This window comes from Cherax quadricarinatus, chromosome 83 (assembly GCF_038502225.1).
Source record: "Cherax quadricarinatus isolate ZL_2023a chromosome 83, ASM3850222v1, whole genome shotgun sequence".
In the NCBI taxonomy this organism is placed as follows: domain Eukaryota; kingdom Metazoa; phylum Arthropoda; class Malacostraca; order Decapoda; family Parastacidae; genus Cherax; species Cherax quadricarinatus.
Window position 1 is genome coordinate 9,974,098 of NC_091374.1, and position 23,603 is coordinate 9,997,700.

The 23,603-nt window shown below is 41.1% G+C and overlaps 1 protein-coding gene across 7 annotated transcripts in view; it reads right to left on the reverse strand.

Annotated features, from left to right (window-relative positions):
* Positions 1-23,603, reverse strand: part of LOC128702095 (probable serine/threonine-protein kinase dyrk2) — a 148,904-nt gene that overhangs the window by 49,115 nt on the left and 76,186 nt on the right. For all 7 annotated transcript variants that reach the window (XM_070102819.1, XM_070102816.1, XM_070102818.1 and 4 more), the window contains 2 exons: positions 14,349-14,462; positions 7,721-7,811 (listed from right to left, as the gene is read on the reverse strand). In XM_070102819.1, coding sequence (XP_069958920.1) covers positions 7,721-7,811; positions 14,349-14,462 — 205 coding nt within the window. The remainder of the gene's footprint in view (positions 1-7,720; positions 7,812-14,348; positions 14,463-23,603) is intronic.

The following is a 23,603-nucleotide window of genomic DNA, read 5'->3' on the forward strand; positions in this document are numbered from 1 at the left end:
AAGCTTCACACCCATATAAGTGTTGGTACTACTATACTTTCATACATTCCCTTTCTTTGCCTCCATAGATAATATTTTTTGCCTCCACATGTACCTCAATACACCACTCACCTTTTTTCCTTCATCAATTCTATGATTAGCCTCATCCTTCATAAATCCATCCGCTGACACGTCAACTCCAATATCTGAAAACATTCACTTCTTCCATACTCCTCCTCCCCAATTTGATATCCAATTTCTGTTTATCTAAATCATTTGATACTCTCATCACCTTACTCTTTTCTATGTTCACTTTCAACTTTCTACCTTTACACACATTCCCAAATTCGTCCACTAACCTTTGCAATTTTTCTTTAGAATCTCCCATAAGCACAGTATTATCAGCAAAATGTAACTGTGTCACTTCCCATTTTGTATTTGATTCCCCATAATTTAATCCCACCCCTCTCCCACACACCCTAGCATTTACTTCTTTTACAACCCCATCTATAAATATATTAAACAACCATGGTGACATTATACATCCCTGTCTAAGACCTACTTTTACCGGGAAGTAGTCTCCAGGGGTCAGTGTTGGGCCCGTTGTTCACAATTTACATAAATGACATAGATGAGGGAATAAATAGCGAAATAAGCAAATTTGCTGATGACACCAAAACAGGCCGTCCAATTCATTCTAATGAGGATACTAGAGCACTCCAGGATGATATGAATAGACTGATGCAATGGTTGCAGAAGTGGCAGATGCAGTTTAATACTGACAAATGCAAAGTTCTAAATGTTGGACAGTTAAATAAACATGCCACATATAAACTAAATAATGTTGATCTTAATACTACTGATTGTGAAAAGGATTTAGGAGTTCTGGTTAGCAGTAATCTAAAACCAAGACAACAGTGCATTAGTGTTCACAATAAAGCTAACAGAATTCTTGGCTTAATATCTAGAAGTATAAATAATAGAAGTCCTCAGGTTGTTCTTCAACTCTATATATCCTTGGTTAGGTCTCATTTAGACTATGCTGCTCAGTTCTGGTCACCGTATTACAGAATGGATATAAATGCTCTGGAAAACGTACAGAGGAGGATGACAAAGATGATCCCATGTATCAGAAATCTTCCCTATGAGGATAGACTGAGGGCCCTGAATCTGCACTCTCTCGAAAGGCGTAGAATTAGGGGGGATATGATCGAGGTGTATAAATGGAAAACAGGAATAAATAAAGGGGATGTAAATAGCGTGCTGAAAATTTCCAGCCAAGACAGGACTCGCAGCAATGGTTTCAAGTTGGAAAAATTAAGATTCAGGAAGGGTATAGGAAAGCACTGGCTTGGCAATAGAGTTGTGGATGAGTGGAACAAACTCCCGAGTACAGTTACTGAGGCTAAAACGTTGTGTAGTTTTAAAAATAGGTTAGATAAATACATGAGTGGGTGTGGGTGGGTGCAAGTTGGACCTGACTAGCTTGTGCTGCTGGGTTTGGTGCAGTGCTCCATCCTTGAGTGATGATGACCAGACTGGGTGGGTCTTTGGGCTAATCTGGAGGGGCAGGGGCATGGACCTGCTCTGCATGGGTCAGTAGGCCTGTTGCAGTGTTCCTTCTTTCTTATGTTCTTATGTTCTTTCTTCTACACACCCTAACCTGAGCCTCACTATCCTCATAAAAATTCTTTACAGCATTTAGTAACTTACCACCTATTCCATATACTTGCAACATCTGCTACATTGCTCCCCTATCCACTCTACCATATGGCTTTTGTAAATCTATAAATGTAATAAAAACTTCCCTACCTTTATCTAAATACTGTTCACATATATGCCTCAATGTAAACACTTGATCTACACATCCCCTACCCACTCTAAAACCTCCTTGCTCATCCGCAATTCTACATTCTGTCTTACAGTTAATTCTTTCAATAATAACCCTACCGTACACTTTTCCTGGTATACTCAGTAAACTTATTCCTCTATAATTTTACAATCTCTTTTGTCCCCCTTCCCTTTATATAAAGGGACTATACACACACTCCGCCAATCCCTAGGTACCTTCCCCTCTTCCATACATTTATTAAACAAAAATACCAACCACTCCATCCCCCCTGCTTTTAACATTTCTGTCATGATCCCGTCAGTTCCAGCTGCTTTACCCCCTTTCATTCTACATGATGCCTCACGCACCTCCCCCACACTCACATCCTGCTCTTCTTCACTCCTAAAAGATGATATACCTCCCTGGCCAGTGCATGAAATTACCGCCTCCATTTCTTCGTCATTTAAAAGTTCCTCAAAATATTCTCGCCATCTACCCAAAACCTCCATCTCCCCATCTACTAACTCCCCTTATGTTCTTATTTATTATCACACTGGCCGATTCCCACCAAGGCAGGGTGGCCCGAAAAAGAAAAACTTTCACCATCATTCACTCCATCACTGTCTTGCCAGAAGGGTGCTTTACACTACAGTTTTTAAACTGCAACATTAACACCCCTCCTTCAGACTGCAGGCACTGTACTTCCAATCTCCAGGACTCAAGTCCGGCCTGCCGGTTTCCCTGAACCCCTTCATAAATGTTACTTTGCTCACACTCCAACAGCACGTCAAGTATTAAAAACCATTTGTCTCCATTCACTCCTATCAAACACGCTCATGCATGCCTGCTGGAAGTCCAAGCCCCTCGCACACAAAACCTCCTTTACCCCCTCCCTCCAACCTTTCCTAGGCCGACCCCTACCCCGCCTTCCTTCCACTGCAGACTGATACACTCTTGAAGTCATTCTGTTTTGCTCCATTCTCTCTACATGTCCAAACCACCTCAACAACCCTTCCTCAGCCCTCTGGACAACAATTTTGGTAATCCCGCACCTCCTCCTAACTTCCAAACTACGAATTCTCTGCATTATATTCACACCACACATTGCCCTCAGACATGACATCTCCACTGCCTCTAGCCTTCTCCTCGCTGCAACATTCATCACCCATGCTTCACACCCATATAAGAGCGTTGGTAAAACTATATTCTCATAAATTCCCCTCTTTGCCTCCAAGGACAAAGTTCTTTGTCTCCAAAGACTCCTAAGTGCACCACTCACCCTTTTCCCCTCATCAATTCTATGATTCACCTCATCTTTCATAGACCCATCCGCTTACACGTCCACTCCCAAATATCTGAATACATTCACCTCCTCCATACTCTCTCCCTCCAATCTGATATCCAATCTTTCATCACCTAATCTTTTTATCCTCATAACCTTTCTCTTTCCTGTATTCACTTTTAATTTTCTTCTTTTGCGTACCCTACCAAATTCATCCACCAATCTCTGCAACTTCTCTTCAGAATCTCCCAAGAGCACAGTGTCATCAGCAAAGAGCAACTGTGACAACTCCCACTTTATCTGCGATTCTTTATCTTTTAACTCCACGTCTCTTGCCAAGACCCTCGCATTTACTTCTCTTACAACCCTATCTATAAATATATTAAACAACCACGGTGACATCACACATCCTTGCCTAAGGCCTACTTTTACTGGGAAATAATTTCCCTCTTTCCTACATACTCTAACTTGAGCCTCACTATCCTCATAAAAATTCTTCACTGCTTTCAGTAACCTACCTCCTACACCATACACCTGCAACATCTGCCACATTGCCCCCCTATCCACCCTGTCATACGCCTTTTCCAAATCCATAAATGCCACAAAGACCTCTTTAGCCTTATCTAAATACTGTTCACTTATGTGTTTCACTGTAAACACCTGGTCCACACACCCCCTACCTTTCCTAAAGCCTCCTTGTCCATCTGCTATCCTATTCTACGTATTACTCTTAATTCTTTCAATAATAACGCTACCATACACTTTACCAGGTATACTCAACAAACTTATCCCCCTATAATTTTTGCACTCTCTTTTGTCCCCTTTGCCTTCATACAAAGGAACTGTGCATGCTCTCTGCCAATCCCTAGGTACCTTACCTTCTTCCATACATTTATTAAATAATTGCACCAACCACTCCAAAACTATATCCCCACATGCTTTTAACATTTCTATCTTTATCCCATCAATCCCGGCTGCCTTACCCCCTTTCATTTTACCTACTGCCTCACGAACTTCCCCCACACTCACAACTGGCTCTTCCTCACTCCTACAAGATGTTATTCCTCCTTGCCCTATACACAAAATCACAGCTTCCCTATCTTCATCAACATTTAACAATTCCTCAAAATATTCCCTCCATCTTTCCAATACCTCTAACTCTCCATTTGATAACTCTCCTCTCCTATTTTTAACTGACAAATCCATTTGTTCTCTAGGCTTTCTTAACTTGTTAATCTCACTCCAAAACTTTTTCTTATTTTCAACAAAATTTGTTGATAACATCTTACTCACTCTCTCATTTGCTCTCTTTTTACAATGCTTCATCATTCTCTTAACCTCTCTCTTTTTCTCCATATACTCTTCCCTCCTTGCATCACTTCTACTTTGTAAAAACTTCTCATATGCTAACTTTTTCTCCCTTACTACTCTCTTTACATCATCATTCCACCAATCGCTCCTCTTCCCTCCCGCACCCACCTTCCTGTAACAACAAACTTCTGCTGAACACTCCAACATTACATTTTTAAACCTACCCCATACCTCTTCGACGCCATTGCCTATGCTCTCATTAGCCCATCTATCCTCCAATAGCTGTTTATGTCTTACCCTAACTGCCACCTCTTTTAGTTTATAAACCTTCACCTCTCTCTTCCCTGATGCTTCTATTCTCCTTGTATCCCATCTACCTTTTACTCTCAGTGTAGCTACAACTAGAAAGTGATCCGATATATCTGTGGCCCCTCTATAAACATGTACATCCTGAAGTCTACTCAACAGTCTTTTATCTTTTATCTACAATACATAATCCAACAAACTACTGTCATTTTGCCCTAAATCATATCTTGTATACTTATTTATCCTCTTTTTCTTAAAATATGTATTACCTATAACTAAACCCCTTTCTATACAAAGTTCAATCAAAGGGCTCCCATTTTCATTTACACCTGGCACCCCAAACTTACCTACCACACCCTCTCTAAAAGTTTCTCCTACTTTAGCATTCAGGTCCCCTACCACAATTCCTCTCTCACTTGGTTCAAAGGCTCCTATACATTCACTTAACCCTTTCAGGGTCCGTCCCGTAGATCTACGGCTTTACGTTCAGGGTCCAAACCGTAGATCTACGCCATGAGGTCAGCTCACTCTGATAAACTGTGAGTGGTACATTTGGGCCTAGATATGAGAGAATACATCTATGTGGTATGTGTGCACCACATAAAACAGATCCTGCAGCACACTGTGTATAATGAGAGAAAAAAAATGAAATCATGATTTTTCGATTAAAACAGCAACTTTGCAGTGTTTTTTCGTATGTTTTTTATAGTTGTATTTGCGATTTCTTGGTCTCATTTGATAGAATGGAAGACATATTACAGAAATAGAGATGATTTTGATTGGTTTTAGCACTGGAAATGGCTTGAAACTGAGCTCAAAGTAGCAGAAATGTTAAATTTTTGCCGATATTCAAGAGTAAACAAACGACCTCACGTGTCTAATACGCACCAGCTGGTGGGTCTAATATACATTCACAAATATGGTGATGATATTTATACTATCTCCCAAAATCTCTCTCTCTCCTCTACATTCCTCTCTTCTCCAGGTGCATACACGCTTATTATGACCCACTTTTCGCATCCAACCTTTACTTTAATCCACATAATTCTTGAATTTACACATTCATATTCTCTTTTCTCCTTCGATAACTGATCCTTCAACATTACTGCTACCCCTTCCTTTGCTCTAACTCTCTCAGATACCCCAGATTTAATCCCATTTATTTCCTCCCACCGAAACTCCCCTACCCCCTTCAGCTTTGTTTCGCTTAGGGCCAGGACATCCAACTTCTTTTCATTCATAACATCAGCAATCATCTCTTGTCATCCGCACTACATCCACGCACATTCAAGCATCACAGTTTTATAAAGTTTTTCTTCTTCTCTTTTTTAGTAAATGTCTACAGGAGAAGGGGTTACTAGCCCATTGCTCCCGGCATTTTAGTCGCCTCATACAACACGCATGGCTTACGGAGGAAAGATTCTTTTCCACTTCCCCATGGACAATAGATGAAATAAAGAAGAACAAGAGCTATTTAGAAAAAGGAGAAAAACCTAGATGTATGTATATATATATGCATGTGCGTGTCTGTGAAGTGTGACCAAAGTGTAAGTAGGAGTAGCAAGATATCCCTGTTATCTAGCGTGTTTATGAGACAGAAAAAGAAACCAGCAATCCTACCATCATGCAAAACAGTTACAGGTTTCTGTTTCACAGTCATCTGGCAGGACGGTAGTACTTCCCTGGGTGGTTGCTGTCTACCAACCTACTACTATGTTCTTATATAAAACAAATCCTGCAGCATGCAGTGCATAACGAGAAAAAATGCGACCTCGTTTTTGGAATAAAACGCCGACTTTGCGGTGTATTTTTTTTTATGGTTATATTCGTGGTTTCTTGGTGTCAATTGATAGAATGGAAGATATATTACAGAAGTAGAGATGATTTTAGTACTGAAAATAGCTAGAAATTGAGCTCAAAGTAGCAGAAATGTTCGATTTTTGCCGATGTTCAAGAGTAGACAAATAACGTCATGCATCAAATACACGTCAACTAGCGGGTCTAACATACATTCACAAATGCGCTGATATTACTTATACAAATATTACAATATTGCATAATAGTAAATCTGCTATTTTTTTGTGTGAATAAAAATTCTTTATGTAAATAGCAAATCATAATGGAATTCATGTTAAAGCCTGGAAACATAACTAATAAACAGAGGAAATGTTATTTTACTGCCAGTAATGCCTGCACTGTTTATTCTAGACCCTATTTTGAAACTGGAATATTTTGAAGTTTGTGAGAAATTGGCCAAACTACTTATTTCTGGTCACTTTACTGGGTAGTGAAAATAACTGATTAGGCAAATTCTTGTGCTCAATCGATAAAATAAGAGTAATACTAACAAAATAGCTAAAAATTTGGTCAACTGGCATAATGTAATTGGCCTAAAATAGGAGTCAAATTGGGCAAAAAATCGCTGACACGGTAATATTCGTGATAATGTAATTTCGTCAATTTTCCATCAAATTTTGTACTTTGTTTTATTACCTTCAAAAAAAGATTTTCTACCATTTCATAAGAAATTTTTTTTTTTTTAAATTCTTGGACCCTAAAAGGGTTAAAATTCATTCTTATTGCAAAAAAAAAAAAAAAAAAAAAAAAAAAAAAAAAAAAAAAAAAAAAAAAAAAAAAAAAAAAAAAAAAAAAAAAAAAAAAAAAAAAAAAAAAAAAAAATAAATTTATTCACATATTTCTAGTCTATCCTGCTTGGGGGGAGATTAACCATTTTTTTATAATGTAATGAAAACAATGAAAAATTCACCCAATTTTTAAGTAGAAATATTGCTTGTAATTATACTACTAGTTAAAGAAACAATGACTGTTTTATGATGATGATATATCCATTTACCATGGTTATTAACCTCAAAGGTAAACTGACATTAAGCAAATGAGGGTTAGGTACAGCACTGTGAAAAATTAAAAGGTGGAGGAATCTCAGTTATACCTAGGAATGAGAGTGATCCTTAAACAATTACCTGAAAAAAAAAAAAAAAACATTTACTCACCAAGAAATCAAACACACTAAGGCCCAGCATGTCGAAGGCAATACACACATGGCCGTGGTAGTCAAACCAACTAAGCATTCGAACACACAAGCTGAAAAGCACAATATACAAGATTTTGATTACTGCTATATGAATAACATCCATAATAATTCTAACCTCTTATATACTGTATTGTAATTAGGCACAGTTATCAACAATACAATATAATCGTATACTTGCCCAATTAACTACCTGATCAAACCTAGTCTAAGTTTACCTATGGGCACTTCCAACTATTGTATTATACACAAATAACCTGCACATAGTAGAGAGAAGCTCATGACGATGTTTTGGTCCGACCAAAACATAATAAGTCCCTCCTATGTGCTGGTTATTTGTGTATTGTTCCAGTCACAGTACTGTACCTTTTTATTCTTTATTGTACCATGTATATGTATAATATTTTAAATCTTTAAAGTAATTCAACTGATGTACTAAGGCTTTATATTTTTCTTCTAACCTACTTATATTTCTTCAAGGTTTAATCATCATACTTCTGCTTGAGCATTCAAGAGCTGTTCAAGTTCTAGTATTCGTAAAAAAAAATTTCTGCTTTATTTTTCCAACTCCTAAAGATTTATACAATTCAACTTCACTTAATGAACGCAAGTTTCCCCTCACACAAAAATTCACCAACACTAAAATTTTTACTAGCAATTGGGTAGTTCACACTGTGTTAAAAATAAACTGACCTAGTTTTAACCCATTATACACAAAATTTCACCTCCACTCATTACTATTCTTTATTTTATCATGTTTACATACTAAAGAAGATGAGAGGTCTCAATATCATGACTGGAACAAGTGGCAAGTAACCCACACTTTGAGGAGGAAACTTTAGATTAAGTTTTCATCTGTGTCACAACTGCAATTCCCGTAGCTTGATCGCTAGTGCATTCAGCTCACACTGTGGTCTGGGGTTTGATCCCCAGTAGGGATGGAAATCATTAGGATGTTTCCTTAAGATACCTGCTGTCCATGTTCACACATCAGTAAAATGGGTACCTGGGTGTTAGTCAACTTGTGTGGGTTGCATCCTGGAACAAAACTGACCTAATTTACCCAAAATGCTCTGCATAACAATGGGCTTCCTATATATACTAGTATGTCACTGACATCAGCTAGGCCTGTATATCTTGTACATGTACTTGAAATAAATATTATTATTGTGGATAGACAAGTCTGAAGTTGCCTATTCAAATTGTAGGTTAGTTGTGAATGTACTACTATTAATACCATTAGCAAATTTTACTGAGAGTGAGTTGAGAAAAACCTGGGGAGCCAATGAAATTGACAGTTAATAAAACAGAAGAGAGGAGATGTTAGACGGGGAGGAGAAAATACTGGAAAGATTAGAGAATATTCTGATGAGCTGTTAAAGGTTTTTGATGTAAGAGTGGCAGTGGCTTTATGCAGTGGACAGGGAGAAGTAATATCTCATAGGAGTAATGAAAGGCCAGAAGAGGATGCAGAGGAAGTGCACGAGGCAATGGGTAGAATGAAAGATGGGGTAAAACAGTTAGGACATGGGATTAAGACTTGAGATATTAAAACCAAGTGGTGATAAAGTATTGAAGTGGTTGGTGTATTTGTTCAATATGTGCATTAAAAAAGGGAAGATGCCTAAGGATTGGTAGAAAGCATGCGCAGTTCCTTTGCACACATGGGAAAAGGGAATGAGAAAGATTTAGAATTCTAGGGAAATAAACCTGTTGATTGTATCATGTAAAATACATGGTAGAATTATTATTGTAAGAATTAAGGATAAGATAAATAAGGATAGCAAAGGAATAGAAGATTTAAAAAGGGTAGGGGATGTGGAGACAAAGTACTCACATTTAAACATGCAAGTGAACACTACTTACACAAGGGTAAGAAAATGTTTGTCACATGTATGGATTTAGAAAAGTCATACAATAGGTTGGGTGAAGGAGCAAAGTGACTGATTTTGCAAATGTATGGAATATGTAGTAAATTACTTAAAGCAGTAAATAATTTTTACGTGGAGAGTGAGGTTCATGTTCGAATAAGTAGGAGAGATGGGAACCATTTTCCAGTGACAGTAGGCTTTAGACCGTTTTTTTTTTTTAATACATCGGCCGTTTCCCACTGAGGCAGGGTGACCCAAAAAGAAAAAAAAACAAAAAGAAAGAAAGAAAAACTGTCATCATCATTCAATATTTTCACCCAAACTCATACATAGTCACTGTCTTTGCAAAGGCGCTCAGATACAACAGTTTAGACGTCCCTCCAAACTGCCAATATCCTAAACCCCTCCTTTAAAGTGCAGGCATTGCACTTCCCATTTTCAGGACTCAAGTTTGGCTAACCAGTTCCCCTGAATTCCTTCACAAAATATTACCCTGCTCACACCCTGCTCGCAAGGTCCCAAAAACCATTCGTCTCCATTCACTCGTATCTAACACGCTCACACACGCTTGCTGGAAGTCCAAACCCCTCGCCCACAAAACCTCCTTTACCCCCTCCCTCCATCCTTTTCGTGGACAACCCCTACCCTGCCTTCCTTCCCCAACAGATTTATATGCTCTCCAAGTCATTCTACTTTGTTCCAATCTAAATGACCAAACCACCTCAACAGCCCCTCTTCAGCCCTTTGACTAATACTTTTAGTAACTCCACACCTCCTCCTAATTTCCATACAACTAATTCTCTGCATAATATTTACACCACACATTGCCCTTAGACACAACATCTCCACTGCCTCCAGCCACCTCCTTGCTGTAGCATTTACAATCCATGCTTCACACCCTTATATGAGTGTTGGTACCACTATATTCTCGTACACAATCTTCTTTACCTCCATGGATAACATTCTTTGTCTCCATAGATACCTCAATGCACCACTCACCTTTTTTCCTTCATCAATTCTATGGTTAACCTCATCCTTCATAAACCCATCCACTGCCAAGTCAACTCCCAAATATCTGAAAACATTCACTTCTTCCATATTCCTTCCCTCTAATGTTTCATCCAATTTTTCTTTATCTAAATTGTTTGATACCCTCAGCACCTTACTCTTATCTATATTCAGACATGTATAATACACAAATAACCTGAATATGGGAGAATGAAACTATGACAATTCCATCCTACCTGGACTGTTAACTTTCCTGACCATTAACTAACCTAACTAGTTAATGATCCAACTTGGACTGAAATATAGTCACGAGCTTCATTCTCCTATGTGCAGGTTACAGTATTTGTGTACTGTTCCAGTCATGGTATTGTGCCTTATTCCTTTTAGACAGGCGAGTTTCGAGAGTTTAACTACTCTCAGAGCCCGGCCATGGGCCAGGCTTGTCCGGTGGTTGCCTGATCAACCAGGCTGGTGCTGGAGGCCTGCTGCCCCACATATCCATCACAGCCTGGTTGATGTCACCACTGCTGCTTAGCAACTACAGAAGGGGGTTGGGGAGAAATGTGGGATTAAAAGATAATGAATCTGATAAAAACTGGGGGTGGTCACAGTTGCTCTTTGCTGATGGCAGTTGTTCTGGTAGACTGAGGAAAATTGCTAAGATTAGTGGATGAATTTGGGATGATATCAGAAAGAAATTTAAAGTGAACGAAGAATGGAGCAAGGTGATGAAAATAACAAGATATCTAGGCAATGAAAGATTACACGGTGGAACCTCGGTTTTCGTTTGCTCTGGTTTTCGCTGAATTTGGTTTTCGATGACTTTTCGTCAAAATTTTGTCCCAGTTTTCATTCATCACCTCGGTTTTCATCGAGTTGACAGTGGTCTGCCATACCGAACGTGTCTGCCCGTGCCCACACAAAGTATTCCATGCTTTCTGAGTCAGTCTGGCTTTGTTTCTCATTGGTAGAGGGTGGTAGTGGTTGTGATGGTGGTAGAGGGTGGTAGTGATTGTGGCAAAGGGTGGTAGTGATTCATGAAATTGTAATGACCATACCTGTGGTATGGTAATGACAATACCCATGGTATGGTTTGTGGTAATGATGGTGGTAGGTGGTGGAAGTGATTGTGGTAGGTGGTGGTAGTGATTGTGGTAGGTGGTGGTAGTGATTGTGGTAGGTGGTGGTAGTGATTGTGGTAGGTGGTAGTGATTGTGGTAGGTGGTAGTGATTGTGGTAGGTGGTAGTGATTGTGGTAGGTGGTAGTGATTGTGGTAGGTGGTAGTGATTGTGGTAGGTGGTAGTGATTGTGGTAGAAGGTAGTAGTGATGGTGGTAGAGATAACCTCTCCTCCCTTTCCCCTCCTCCTCATCTTCCATACGCCAACAAGAGTCTTCAATAAAGGTAAAAGTGATGTCAAATGTTCATTTATCCATTTCATTAGTCTTTTATATTTACTTCTCATTGTTTTCTGTATGTAAAACTAGTTATTCTCAATAAAATTATTTTTTGTTAATACTTTTGGGTGTCTGGAATGGATTAACTGGATTTACATTATTTCTTATGGGAAATATTGCTTCAGTTTTCGTCAGACTTTCTGGAACAAACTAATAACGAAAACTGACGTTCCACTGTATATCAGACTGGAAGGAGTAAGGAGGAAGTGAATATAGACATTTGGAAGTGGACATGTCAGCAGATGAGTCTATGAAAGACAGGGTAAGCCATAATACAGATGTGGGGAAAAAATCACAGGTGGTGTGTTGAGGCCATCTGTGGAAAGAAAGCTAAACTATGGTGACAAAAAGGGAAATGTATTAGAGTATAGTGAAACCAACACTTTTATGTAGGTGTGAGGCAGGGGCTCTAAACACTGTAGTGAGGAGACCAATGGTTGTGTGAATGTCATTTCTGAGAGCAGTGTGTGTTGTGAATATCAGACAGAGAATTAAGGAGTAGAAATTAGAAGACTGTGTGGGGGTTACTAAATCTATAATGCAGAGGGCTGATGAGGGGCTGTTTGGAAGGAATGGAGCAGGTAGGATGATCAAGGTATATCAATTTGAGTTGGAAGGAAGAAGGGGTGGTCCAAGAATGGGTTGGAGGAAAGGCATAAAAGTTTCACATGTTAGAGCCTTGAGCATCCAGCAAGCTTGTGTGAAGCTTGTTAGAGTGGAGTGAAGACAAGTGGTTTTTATGGCTTGATGTACTGTTGGTGTGAGCAAGGTAACATCTGTGAAAGGATTCAGGGAATCCAATTAGCTGGACCTTATTCTTGGAGGTGGGAATAAAAGTGCCTGCACTCTGAAGGAAGTGTCAGTATTGCAGTTCAGAGGGTCATCTGAATTGTGATGTCTTTACACTTTTGGCAAGACTGTTATTGAATGCATCTTTTTAATTGGGAGAGGAGAGGAGAGGAGAGGAGAGGGGAAGGGAAGGGAGGGAAAAGGGGTTACTCTACCTTGGTGAGAAACAACTGATGTGTTAAAAGCAAAGTTATGGTAGACTGAAGTGTGCAGAATATTTGAATTACAGGCCTTTATGTAATTTTAGTCTATACGTATAAGCATTAAGTAAAATAAAATGTGAAACTGTATAATGCTTTGCCAGTCCAATTTTCAGAAAAGTAAACAAGTTAAACATTTAATTAAGAACCGAGAACACGAGAAAATCGAGGAATGACTTAGTGGAAGAAATTAGAAAGAACATGTGTTTAGAGAAGTCAGACAAAATAAGAAAGCAGAACTGTAAACCTCAACAATGTGAAGAAAAGAAAATAATACTAGTGAGCAAATGAGCATATCCCTGCAGCTCCTATGTTAAGAGGCACAATTAGAGTGATAATCCTTGGTAGTAATAAAGCTCTGGGGGAGAATACAACAAGCACAACAGAAAAAGATGACAGAAGACTTATCTTTAACAGCATAAAAAAAAAAAAAAAAGGCCAACCAGAGGATCTGTTAAACTATTTTTACAGCTATATTTTTTTTTGTCATTAAACTACTAAAATATACACAAATAACCCACACATAAAAGAGAGAAGCTTACAATGACGTTTCGGTCCGACTTGGACCATTTACAAAGTCACACTAACCAGAAGTGGAGCAGGACGGTTATATATAGGCAGGAAGAGGTGGAGGTGGTAGTAGTAGTACAAGAATGGCATATAATACCGACAAGATGAAATTAAGACACATGCGCAACACCCGGGCATCCCTATCGTAGACGTTTCGCCATCCAGCCAGCCACTGGATGGCAAAACGTCCACAACAAAGACACCCAGACGCCGCACATGTGTCTTAATTAAGACACGTGCGGCGTCTGGGTGTCTTTGTTGTGGACGTTTTGCCATCCAGTGGCTGGCTGGATGGCGAAACGTCTACGATAGGGATGCCCGGGTGTTGCGCATGTGTCTTAATTTCATCTTGTCGGTATTATATACCATTCTTGTTCAACTACTACTACTACCTCCACCTCTTCCTGCCTATATATAGCCGTCCTGCTCCACTTCTGGTTAGTGTGACTTTGTAAATGGTCCAAGTCGGACCGAAACGTCGTCGTAAGCTTCTCTCTTTTATGTGCGGGTTATTTGTGTATTGTTCCAGTCACGGTATTGTGCCTTTTTTTGTTATTTACTAAAATATATAATGCTATGTATTGCCATCAAATTTATGTCTAAAATACACAGACTTGTATTTGGCCAATACTCACTGTTTGTTGTAAGGGTCTTTCTCTGCTAGTTTTTCCAATACATTAATTTCTAGCTTGGCAGCCTCTCTGTATTTTTCTACATTTTTAATAATCTTTAAGGCCAGGAACCGATCACTGCAAATAAAAAAAGGTAATGTAAGAATAAACTGGAATTCAAATATTAAAAGTTATTTCATAGGTGAAGTTGGGGTAGGTAATGAAATTATAGAGTATGTAATAACTAGCATAATTATTACCAGCTAATGTATATAATAAATAACTTGCACAAGTAAATACAGTAGGACCCCCATATCCACGGGGTTATATGTTCCAAGGACCTGCCTATATTATGCAAGTCCTACACATATCTATTATAAAGTTTTAATTGATAAATTATGAGCAATAAGAGGAGAATTATCACTTTTTCACTGATGGGAAGCACTTCACAGCTTCTCTTAAGCCTTGAAGAACTGCCAACTTCTCTACTTTTGCACTTTGGGGCCATTATTATGCAAAATTAAGAGGTATTTTTGAGCCACAGTAAACCATGGATAACTGAAACAATCGATACCAAATCAGTGGATACAGGGGTTCTACTGTACAGTAACAGCTAAATACAATAGTACTGATAAGTGTGTGCAAGTTATTTAATTAACAACAGGATTACTTTTTTAACAATTTGGTAGTGAAGACAACCCTATAGTATTAGATATAACCAAAAACAGTTTGATTACATTCTAGAATGATATTTAACACTGATATTTAACATTTTTAACTCAGCATGAGCACTCCACAACAGGCCTTGACATACTGCACATATGCTAAATTTTAATTAAATATACTACCTCAAATATTGCCAAAGAATTTCAAAGATACAAATGCCTGGAATCAAGGAGTATTTAACTTTATATAACAACACTAGTCCACAAGAAATCTATTATTTTGATGTTAGATAGAAACATGACTATGTACTGTAATTAATAAACGTGATCATTGTGTATTGTACAAAATGATACCCATTCCATACATACAGGTACTGCATTATGCAGTAATTACTATTATTACCATCATTATTCACATGGCTAAACCCATAAGGGTCATACATCAAAGTCAATGAATGCAATTAAAAACCACTGAAGTCAATGAATATAATTAAACAAGTATAAAACTCCAGTTAAAAAATATTTCAGTGTCTCATACTGAGTGTCCGTGGTTTGATCCTTGGTATGGGTGGAAACTCTGGGCATGTTTCCTTGCATCTGCTTCCCCTGTTCACCTAGCAGTACGTAGGCACACCTGGGTGTCAGTCAACTGTTGTGGGTTGCATCCTGAGGGATGGTAGTGTACCATAGAAAGAGCTGGGCTTTGAAATGAGCTGAGGTAGGATAATAGCTCTTCAACTTCAAACTGACGTTAAAAAAAAAAAAAAAAGTATTTTCCCCGCTAATACCTTTTTCAATACCAAGCTAATTTTTTTTTTATAATATTTACAGTACTATCACAAAGCATTAACAATATTTTATATAAAGCATACACATATAGTATATTACATAGATAAACTGTCCTATACCTTCGATATACCTTTGAAAAATTTCAAGAGTTTCACTACTCTTGGAGCCAGGCCATGGGCCAGGCTCGTCTGGTGTTTGCCTGGTCAACTAGGCTGTTGCTGCTGGAGGCCCACTGCCCCACATATCCATCACAGCCTGGTTGTTCTGGCACCTGGTGAAGATACTTGTCCAGTTTCCTCTTGAAGGTTTCTACACTTGTTCCAGCCATGTTTCTGATATCTTCTGGTAAGATGCTGAATAGTCTAGGACCCTGGATGTTGATACAGTGTTCCCTTTTTGTCCCCACTGCACCCCTGCTCGTCACTGAGTTCATTTTACACTTACTTCCATCTCTCTCACTCCAGTATGTCGTTATGGCAGTGTGCAGATTTGGGACAAGGCTCTCGAGTACTTTCCAGTACATGTACACGAGTAATGTTCAAGTCTTGAAGGCATTCCCAGTAATTTAGGTGCTTTACTGGCTCAATGTGAGCCATAAACAATCTCCGTATTTGTTCCAGCTCTGATATTTCTCCTGCTTTGAATGGGGCAGTCAGCACTGAACAGTATTCTAAATGAGAGAGTACTAGCAATTCGAAGAGTGTCACCAGTGGCATTATTTCCCTTGTTTTGAAAGTTATCAATACCCACCCCATCATCTTCCTGGCTGTCTTGATTTTCGTCTTGTTACAGTCTTTAAAAGAAAGGTCAGCTGACATAATTATTCGCAGGTCTTTTATGTGTTCCTTTCATTCTATTTGGTGGCCCTCTTGAGTTTTGTATACAGTGTTCCTTTTGAGTTCTTCATTTTTTCCATACCTAAGCAGCTGGAACTTATCACCACTGAACGTCATGATGTTCTCCACTGCCCACTGGAAAACCCTACTTATGTTTTTCTGTAATTTTTCAGCGTCCTCTACCGTAGTGACTTTCATGCTTATTTTAGTGTCATCTGCAAATGATACAAAAGTGTAATGGGTGTTTTTATCTATGTCCGCTATGAGGATGAAAAACAGCAGAGGTGCCAGGACAGTGCCTTGGGGAACTGAGCTTTTGACCTCGCTGATGCTGAATCTTGCTCTGTACATGAATTAAAAGAATGTAACCGACTCTTATTACAATAAGGGTTTCAGAATGCTCTACTGTATTGCATTGTAAAGATAAGTTTTGAGAGCACAAGTGTTCATTCCAGCACTGCAACCTCAAGTTGAGTTATGGGAGAAAATTTTCATTAATTGAAACAAAATGGGGACCTTAATAGCAATTTAGTAAAAAAAATATTTTTAATGCTGACCACCAACCACACCTTATAAAATTTAATACAATATAAGCCATGCTAGCATTAAATTTGTTATACTCTAAATTTTTTTTTTCATCAAAGTGCAGAAAGGGTTCCTAGCCCCTTCCTCCCAGCATTTTAGTAGCCTCTTATGACACGCATGGCTTACGGAGGAAGAATTGTGTTCCACTTCCCCATGGAGACAGGAAAAAAAAACAAGAACTAGTAAGAAAACAAAAGAAAACCCAGAGGGGTGTGTATTATATGCTTGTACATGTATGTGTAGTGTGACATAAGTAGAAGTAGCAAGATGTACCTGAAACCTTGCATGTTTATGAGACAGATAATGAAACACCAGCAATCCTACCATCATGTAAAACAATTACAGGTTTCCGTTTAACACTTACTTGCCAGGATGGTAGTACCTCCCAGAGTGGTTGCTGTCTACCAACCTACTACCTACATGTGGTGAAAATGCAGCAGCAACAGTGCCACACCTACAGGTGCAGAAAAAGGAGCAGAGCCACACCTGCAGAAACACCAGCAGTGCGACACCTGCAGTAGCAGAAACAGCAGCAGTGCCACACCTGCAGGTGCAGAAACAGCAGCAGTGCCACACCTGCAGGTGCAGAAAACAGCAGTGCCACACCTGCAGGTGCAGAAAACAGCAGTGCCACACCTGCAGGTGCAGAAACAGCAGCAATGCCACACCTGTAGGTGTAGAAACAGCAGCAGAGCCACACCTGCAGAAACACCAGCAGTGCCACACCTGCAGAAACAGCAGCAGTGCCACACCTGCAGAAACAGCAGCAGTGCCACACCTGCAGAAACACCAGCAGTCACACCTGAAGGTGCAGAAACAGTAGTGCCACACCTGCAGGTGCAGAAACAGCAGTGCCACACCTGCAGGTGCAGAAACAGCAGTACCACACCTGCATGTGCAGAAACAGCAGTGCCACACCTGCAGGTGCAGAAACTGCAGTGCCACACCTGCAGGTGCAGAAACAGCACCAGTGTCACACCCACAGGTGCAGAAACAGCAGCAGTGCCATACCTGCAGGTGAAGAAACAGCAGAGGTGCCAGCAACCAAGGCCAGTAGAGCAACAGTGCCACCAGCAACCAAGGCCGGTAGAGCAGCAGTGCCAGTAACCAAGGTCGGTAGAGCAGCAGTGCCAGTAACCAAGGCCAGTAGAGCAGCAGTGCCAGTAACCAAGGAGAGCAGAGCAGCAGTGCCAGTAACCAAGGAGAGCAGAGCAGCAGTGCCAGTAACCAAGGAGAGCAGAGCAGCAGTGCCAGTAACCAAGGAGAGCAGAGCAGCAGTGCCAGCAACTAAGGCTAGTTTAGCAACAGTGCCAGCAACCAAGGGTAGTGCAGCAGCAGTGCCAGCAACCAAGTCCAATACAGAAACAGTGCCAGCAACCAAGATCAGTAGAGCAGCAGTGCCAGCAACTAAGACCAGTAGAGCAGCAGTGCCGGCAACCAAGGTCAGTAGAGCTGCAGTGTCAGCAACCAAGGTCAACAGAGCTGCAGTGCCAGCAACCAAGACCAGTAGAGCAACAGTGCCAGCAACACAGGCCAGTAGAGCAACAGTGCCAGCAACCAAGACCAGTAGAGCAACAGTGCCAGCAACACAGGCCAGTACAGAAGCAGTGCCAGCAACCAAGTCCAGAAGCAGCAGCAATAGACGGAGCCTGCAGCACACATCCAGCCTGATGAATGCATCTCTCAAACTCTTAAAATCTCACTTGAAGTTCACGACTCATCCCTTTCGTTTTTAATACTAAAAATACCCCGGTTTACCACGAAAGGTATTTTTGGCATACCACACTGCTAGTTTCTGTCTTGCCAATCACCGTGGGCAGGGTAGGAGTGTCATTAGGTACACACTAGCATACTACCTCATCAACAAACTGAACTACGCATCAAGTACTGATGTAGCTATTACACAGATAGGTAATCTCTCACGATTAATGAGCAGAGGAGTGAGCCTCCACTCTACTCTTGGCACTACGACACCCAAATGGAGTTAGCTCATCGTACAAAGTGCTGTAGTCTACATGTACGGGTGGAAACACTGGGCGTGTTTCCTTTAAAACACTTGCTGTCCCTGTTCACATAGCAGTAAGTAGGTACCTGGGTGTTAGCCGACTGGTGTGGGCCGCATCCTGGGGACAAAATTAATCCAAGTTGCTCGAAATGCTCTGCATCTTCGGGCTTGCTATATAGTATGTCACTGATGTCAGCTTGGCTGTAGAAGTTGTATCATGTACTTGTAGACATTATTATTATTAACGAGTCACTGTTATAATCATGAAGGAACTTGGGACAGCTGGATAAAACATATGCTGGTTAAACATCAATTAACAGTGGGTCAACAGGCACTTGACAATGATAATTTAGGGAATATGGCAATTCAACTCGTTATAGGTAAAAGTATTAACAGCAGTCATCAAGTAATAAATAGCTGAATTAACAGGTTTAATGAGAAGAGTGATCAACAAACTTAAGCAGTCTATAACAAAAAAAAAAAAAAAAGAATTGAACACCTGATACGAAAACAAGTCAGAAGACTACCGACTCGAACAGTTGACCATCTGCCAGATGGTTATATCAGGTGGCTATTATAAGATGTTGCAGCACTTAGTGTCCGTGGTTCGATCCCCAGCAAGTATGTATATGGGTGTTAGTCTACTGGTGTGGGTCGCATCCTGGGTGACAAGAATGAGGACCCCAATGTTAATAAGACACAGTCCCTTGATGACGCACTGACTTTCTTGGGTTATCCTGGTGGCTAATCCTCCAGGGTTAAAAATCCGAACAAAATCTTATCTTGTATTGGTAATGAAAGCTGCATGGGGAAATTTGGCTACAATGTTATGAAAGCTATATAGTCCCACGCCACCAGAACCACGCTATTGCCTCTTCTTCACGCCTAATTGCACGACATGCAATGCAAGGTTTTAAAGACACTAACGGTAGATTTAAAGTAGAATTTAAGGAGAGGTTGGCTGGCTGCATGACTGGCACGCTTGTTCCTGTACCAGTCTTCTCACTGGAGGAGAGAGAAGAGCCAGGGCAAAAAGCACGGTGGTTGACTCAAGAGGAAATTGACCAAGTGGAGCAAAGTGTGCTCCGTGCCAGCACCCTCCCTAACTCCACCCACCTAAACCTCTGCCTCCCTCCCTCCACCCACCCAACTTCCCACCAGGACTCCCAACATCTCTCATTCCCCCACCCCAGCCTTTTTCAATCCACCCCACCCTACTTCACCCCACTAACTTTTCACATCCACTAACCTCCCTCTCCATCCCACTACCTTCACAATCCATCCCACCACACACTACCTTCACACTCCATCCTACCACACACTACCTTCACAATCCATCCCACCACACACTACCTTCACACTCCATCCTACCACACACACTACCTTCACACTCCATCCTACCACACACACTACCTTCACACTCCATCCTACCACACACACTACCTTCACACTCCATCCTACCACACACACTACCTTCACACTCCATCCTACCACACACACTACCTTCACACTCCATCCTACCACACACACTACCTTCACACTCCATCCTACCACACACACTACCTTCACACTCCATCCTATCACACACACTACCTTCACACTCCATCCTACCACACACACTACCTTCACACTCCATCCTACCACACACACTACCTTCACACTCCATCCTACCACACACTACCTTCACATTCCATCCTACCACACACTACCTTCACACTCCATCCTACCACACACTACCTTCACACTCCATCCTACCACACACTACCTTCACACTCCATCCTACCACACACTACCTTCACACTCCATCCTACCACACACTACCTTCACACTCCATCCTACCACACACTACCTTCACACTCCATCCTACCACACACTACCTTCACAATCCATCCTACAACACTACCTGGAGGTTATTCCGGGGATCAACGCCCCCGCGGCCCGGTCCATGACCAGGCCTCCCGATGGATCAGGGCCTGATCAACTAGGCTGTTACTGCTGGCCGCACGCAGTCCAACGTACGAGCCACAGCCCGGGTGATCCGGCACTGACTTTAGGTATCTGTCCAGCTCTCTCTTGAAGGCAGCCAGGGGTTTATTGGCAATTCCCCTAATGCTTGATGGGAGGCTGTTGAACAGTTTTGGGCCCCGGACACTTATGGTGTTTTCTCTTAGTGTACCAATGGCGCCCCTACTTTTTATTGGGGGCATTTTGCATCGCCTGCCCAGTCTTTTACTTTCGTAGGGAGTGATTTCTGTGTGCAGATTTGGGACCATTCCTTCCAAGATTTTCCAAGTGTAGATTATGATACATCTCTCCCTCCTGCGTTCCAACGAGTATAAGTCAAGTGCTTCCAAGCGTTCCCAGTAGTTAAGGTGCTTGACAGAACTTATACGTGCAGTAAAGGATCTCTGCATACTCTCTAGATCTGCGATTTCACCTGCTTTGAATGGAGATGTTATTGTACAGCAGTATTCCAGCCTAGAGAGAACAAGTGATTTGAAAAAGATCATGGGCTTGGCATCTCTCGTTTTGAAAGTTCTCATTATCCATCCTATCATTTTCTTTGCACGTGCGATCGTGGCACTGTTGTGATCCTTGAAAGTGAGATCCTCAGACATTACTACTCCCAGGTCCCTTACATTATTTTTCCGCTCTATTGTATGGCCGGAGTCAGTAGTATACTCTGTTATAGTTATTATCTCCTCCAGTTTTCCATAACACACTACCTTCACAATCCATCCCACCACACACTCCCTTCACAATCCATCCTACCACACTACCTTCACAATCCATCCTACCACACACTACCTTCACAATCCATCCTACCACACACTACCTTCACAATCCATCCTACCACACACTACCTTCACACCCCATCCTACCACACACTACCTTCACACTCCATCCTACCACACACTACCTTCACACTCCATCCTACCACACACTACCTTCACAATCCATCCTACCACACACTACCTTCACAATCCATCCCACCACACACTACCTTCACAATCCATCCCACCACACACTACCTTCACAATCCATCCTACCACACTACCTTCACAATCCATCCTACCACACACTACCTTCACAATCCATCCCACCACACACTACCTTCACAATCCATCCCACCACACACTACCTTCACAATCCATCCCACCACACACTACCTTCACAATCCATCCCACCACACACTACCTTCACAATCCATCCCACCACACACTACCTTCACAATCCATCCCACCACACTACCTTCACAATCCATCCTACCACACACTACCTTCACAATCCATCCTACCACACACTACCTTCACAATCCATCCTACCACACACTACCTTCACAATCCATCCTACCACACACTACCTTCACAATCCATCCCACCATAACCCAAACACTACATCCATCACCCTCCTCATCCCACTATAATAACCCACAATATTCCTCTCAAACCCCCACACCCTACCCTCACATCCAACCACACGCTATCCTCCCCATCCCGCATCCCCCGCCTCCCAATTCAACACTACCGCCTCCCACAAAATGTACACTAGGCTCCAGTGAACTTGTTTGGTTTAAAGCCTATCTACCGAAAGTAGTAGCATTTGCCCTTAACTATAGAATACTTATATACCTAGAGAATAAAAGACATTATGTATATACAAGGGGTATATAAACAGGAAAAGCAATGTGAAGGACCTGGGTGTGGTAATGTCCGAAGATCTCACCTTCAAGGACCACAACAATGCCACTATCACATCTGCTAGGAAATAAGAATATAAGAAAGAAGGAACACTACACCAGGCCTACTGACCCATGCGGAGTAGGTCCATGTCCCCCCCCGGATTAGACCAATGACCCCCCCGGATTAGCCCAATGACCCACCCAGTCTGGTCATCTCCAATCAAGGATGGCGCACTGCTCCAGACCCAGCAGCACAAGCTAGTCAGGTTCAACTCATGTATTTAACTAACCTGTTTTTTAAAACTACACAACGTTTTAGCCTCAATAACTGTACTCGGGAGTTTGTTCCACTCATCCACAACTCTATTACCAAACCAGTGCTTTCCTATATCCTTCCTGAATCTGAATTTTTCCAACTTGAAACCATTGCTGCGAGTCCTGCCTTGGCTGGAAATTTTCAGCACGCTATTTACATCCCCTTTATTTATTCCTGTTTTCCATTTATACACCTCAATCATATCCCCCCTAATTCTACGCCTTTCGAGAGAGTGCAGATTCAGGGTCCTCAGTCTATCCTCATAGGGAAGATTTCTGATACATGGGATCATCTTTGTCATCCTCCTCTGTACGTTTTCCAGAACATTTATATCCATTTTGTAATACGGTGACCAGAACTGAGCAGCATAGTCTAAATGAGGCCTAACCAAGGATATATAG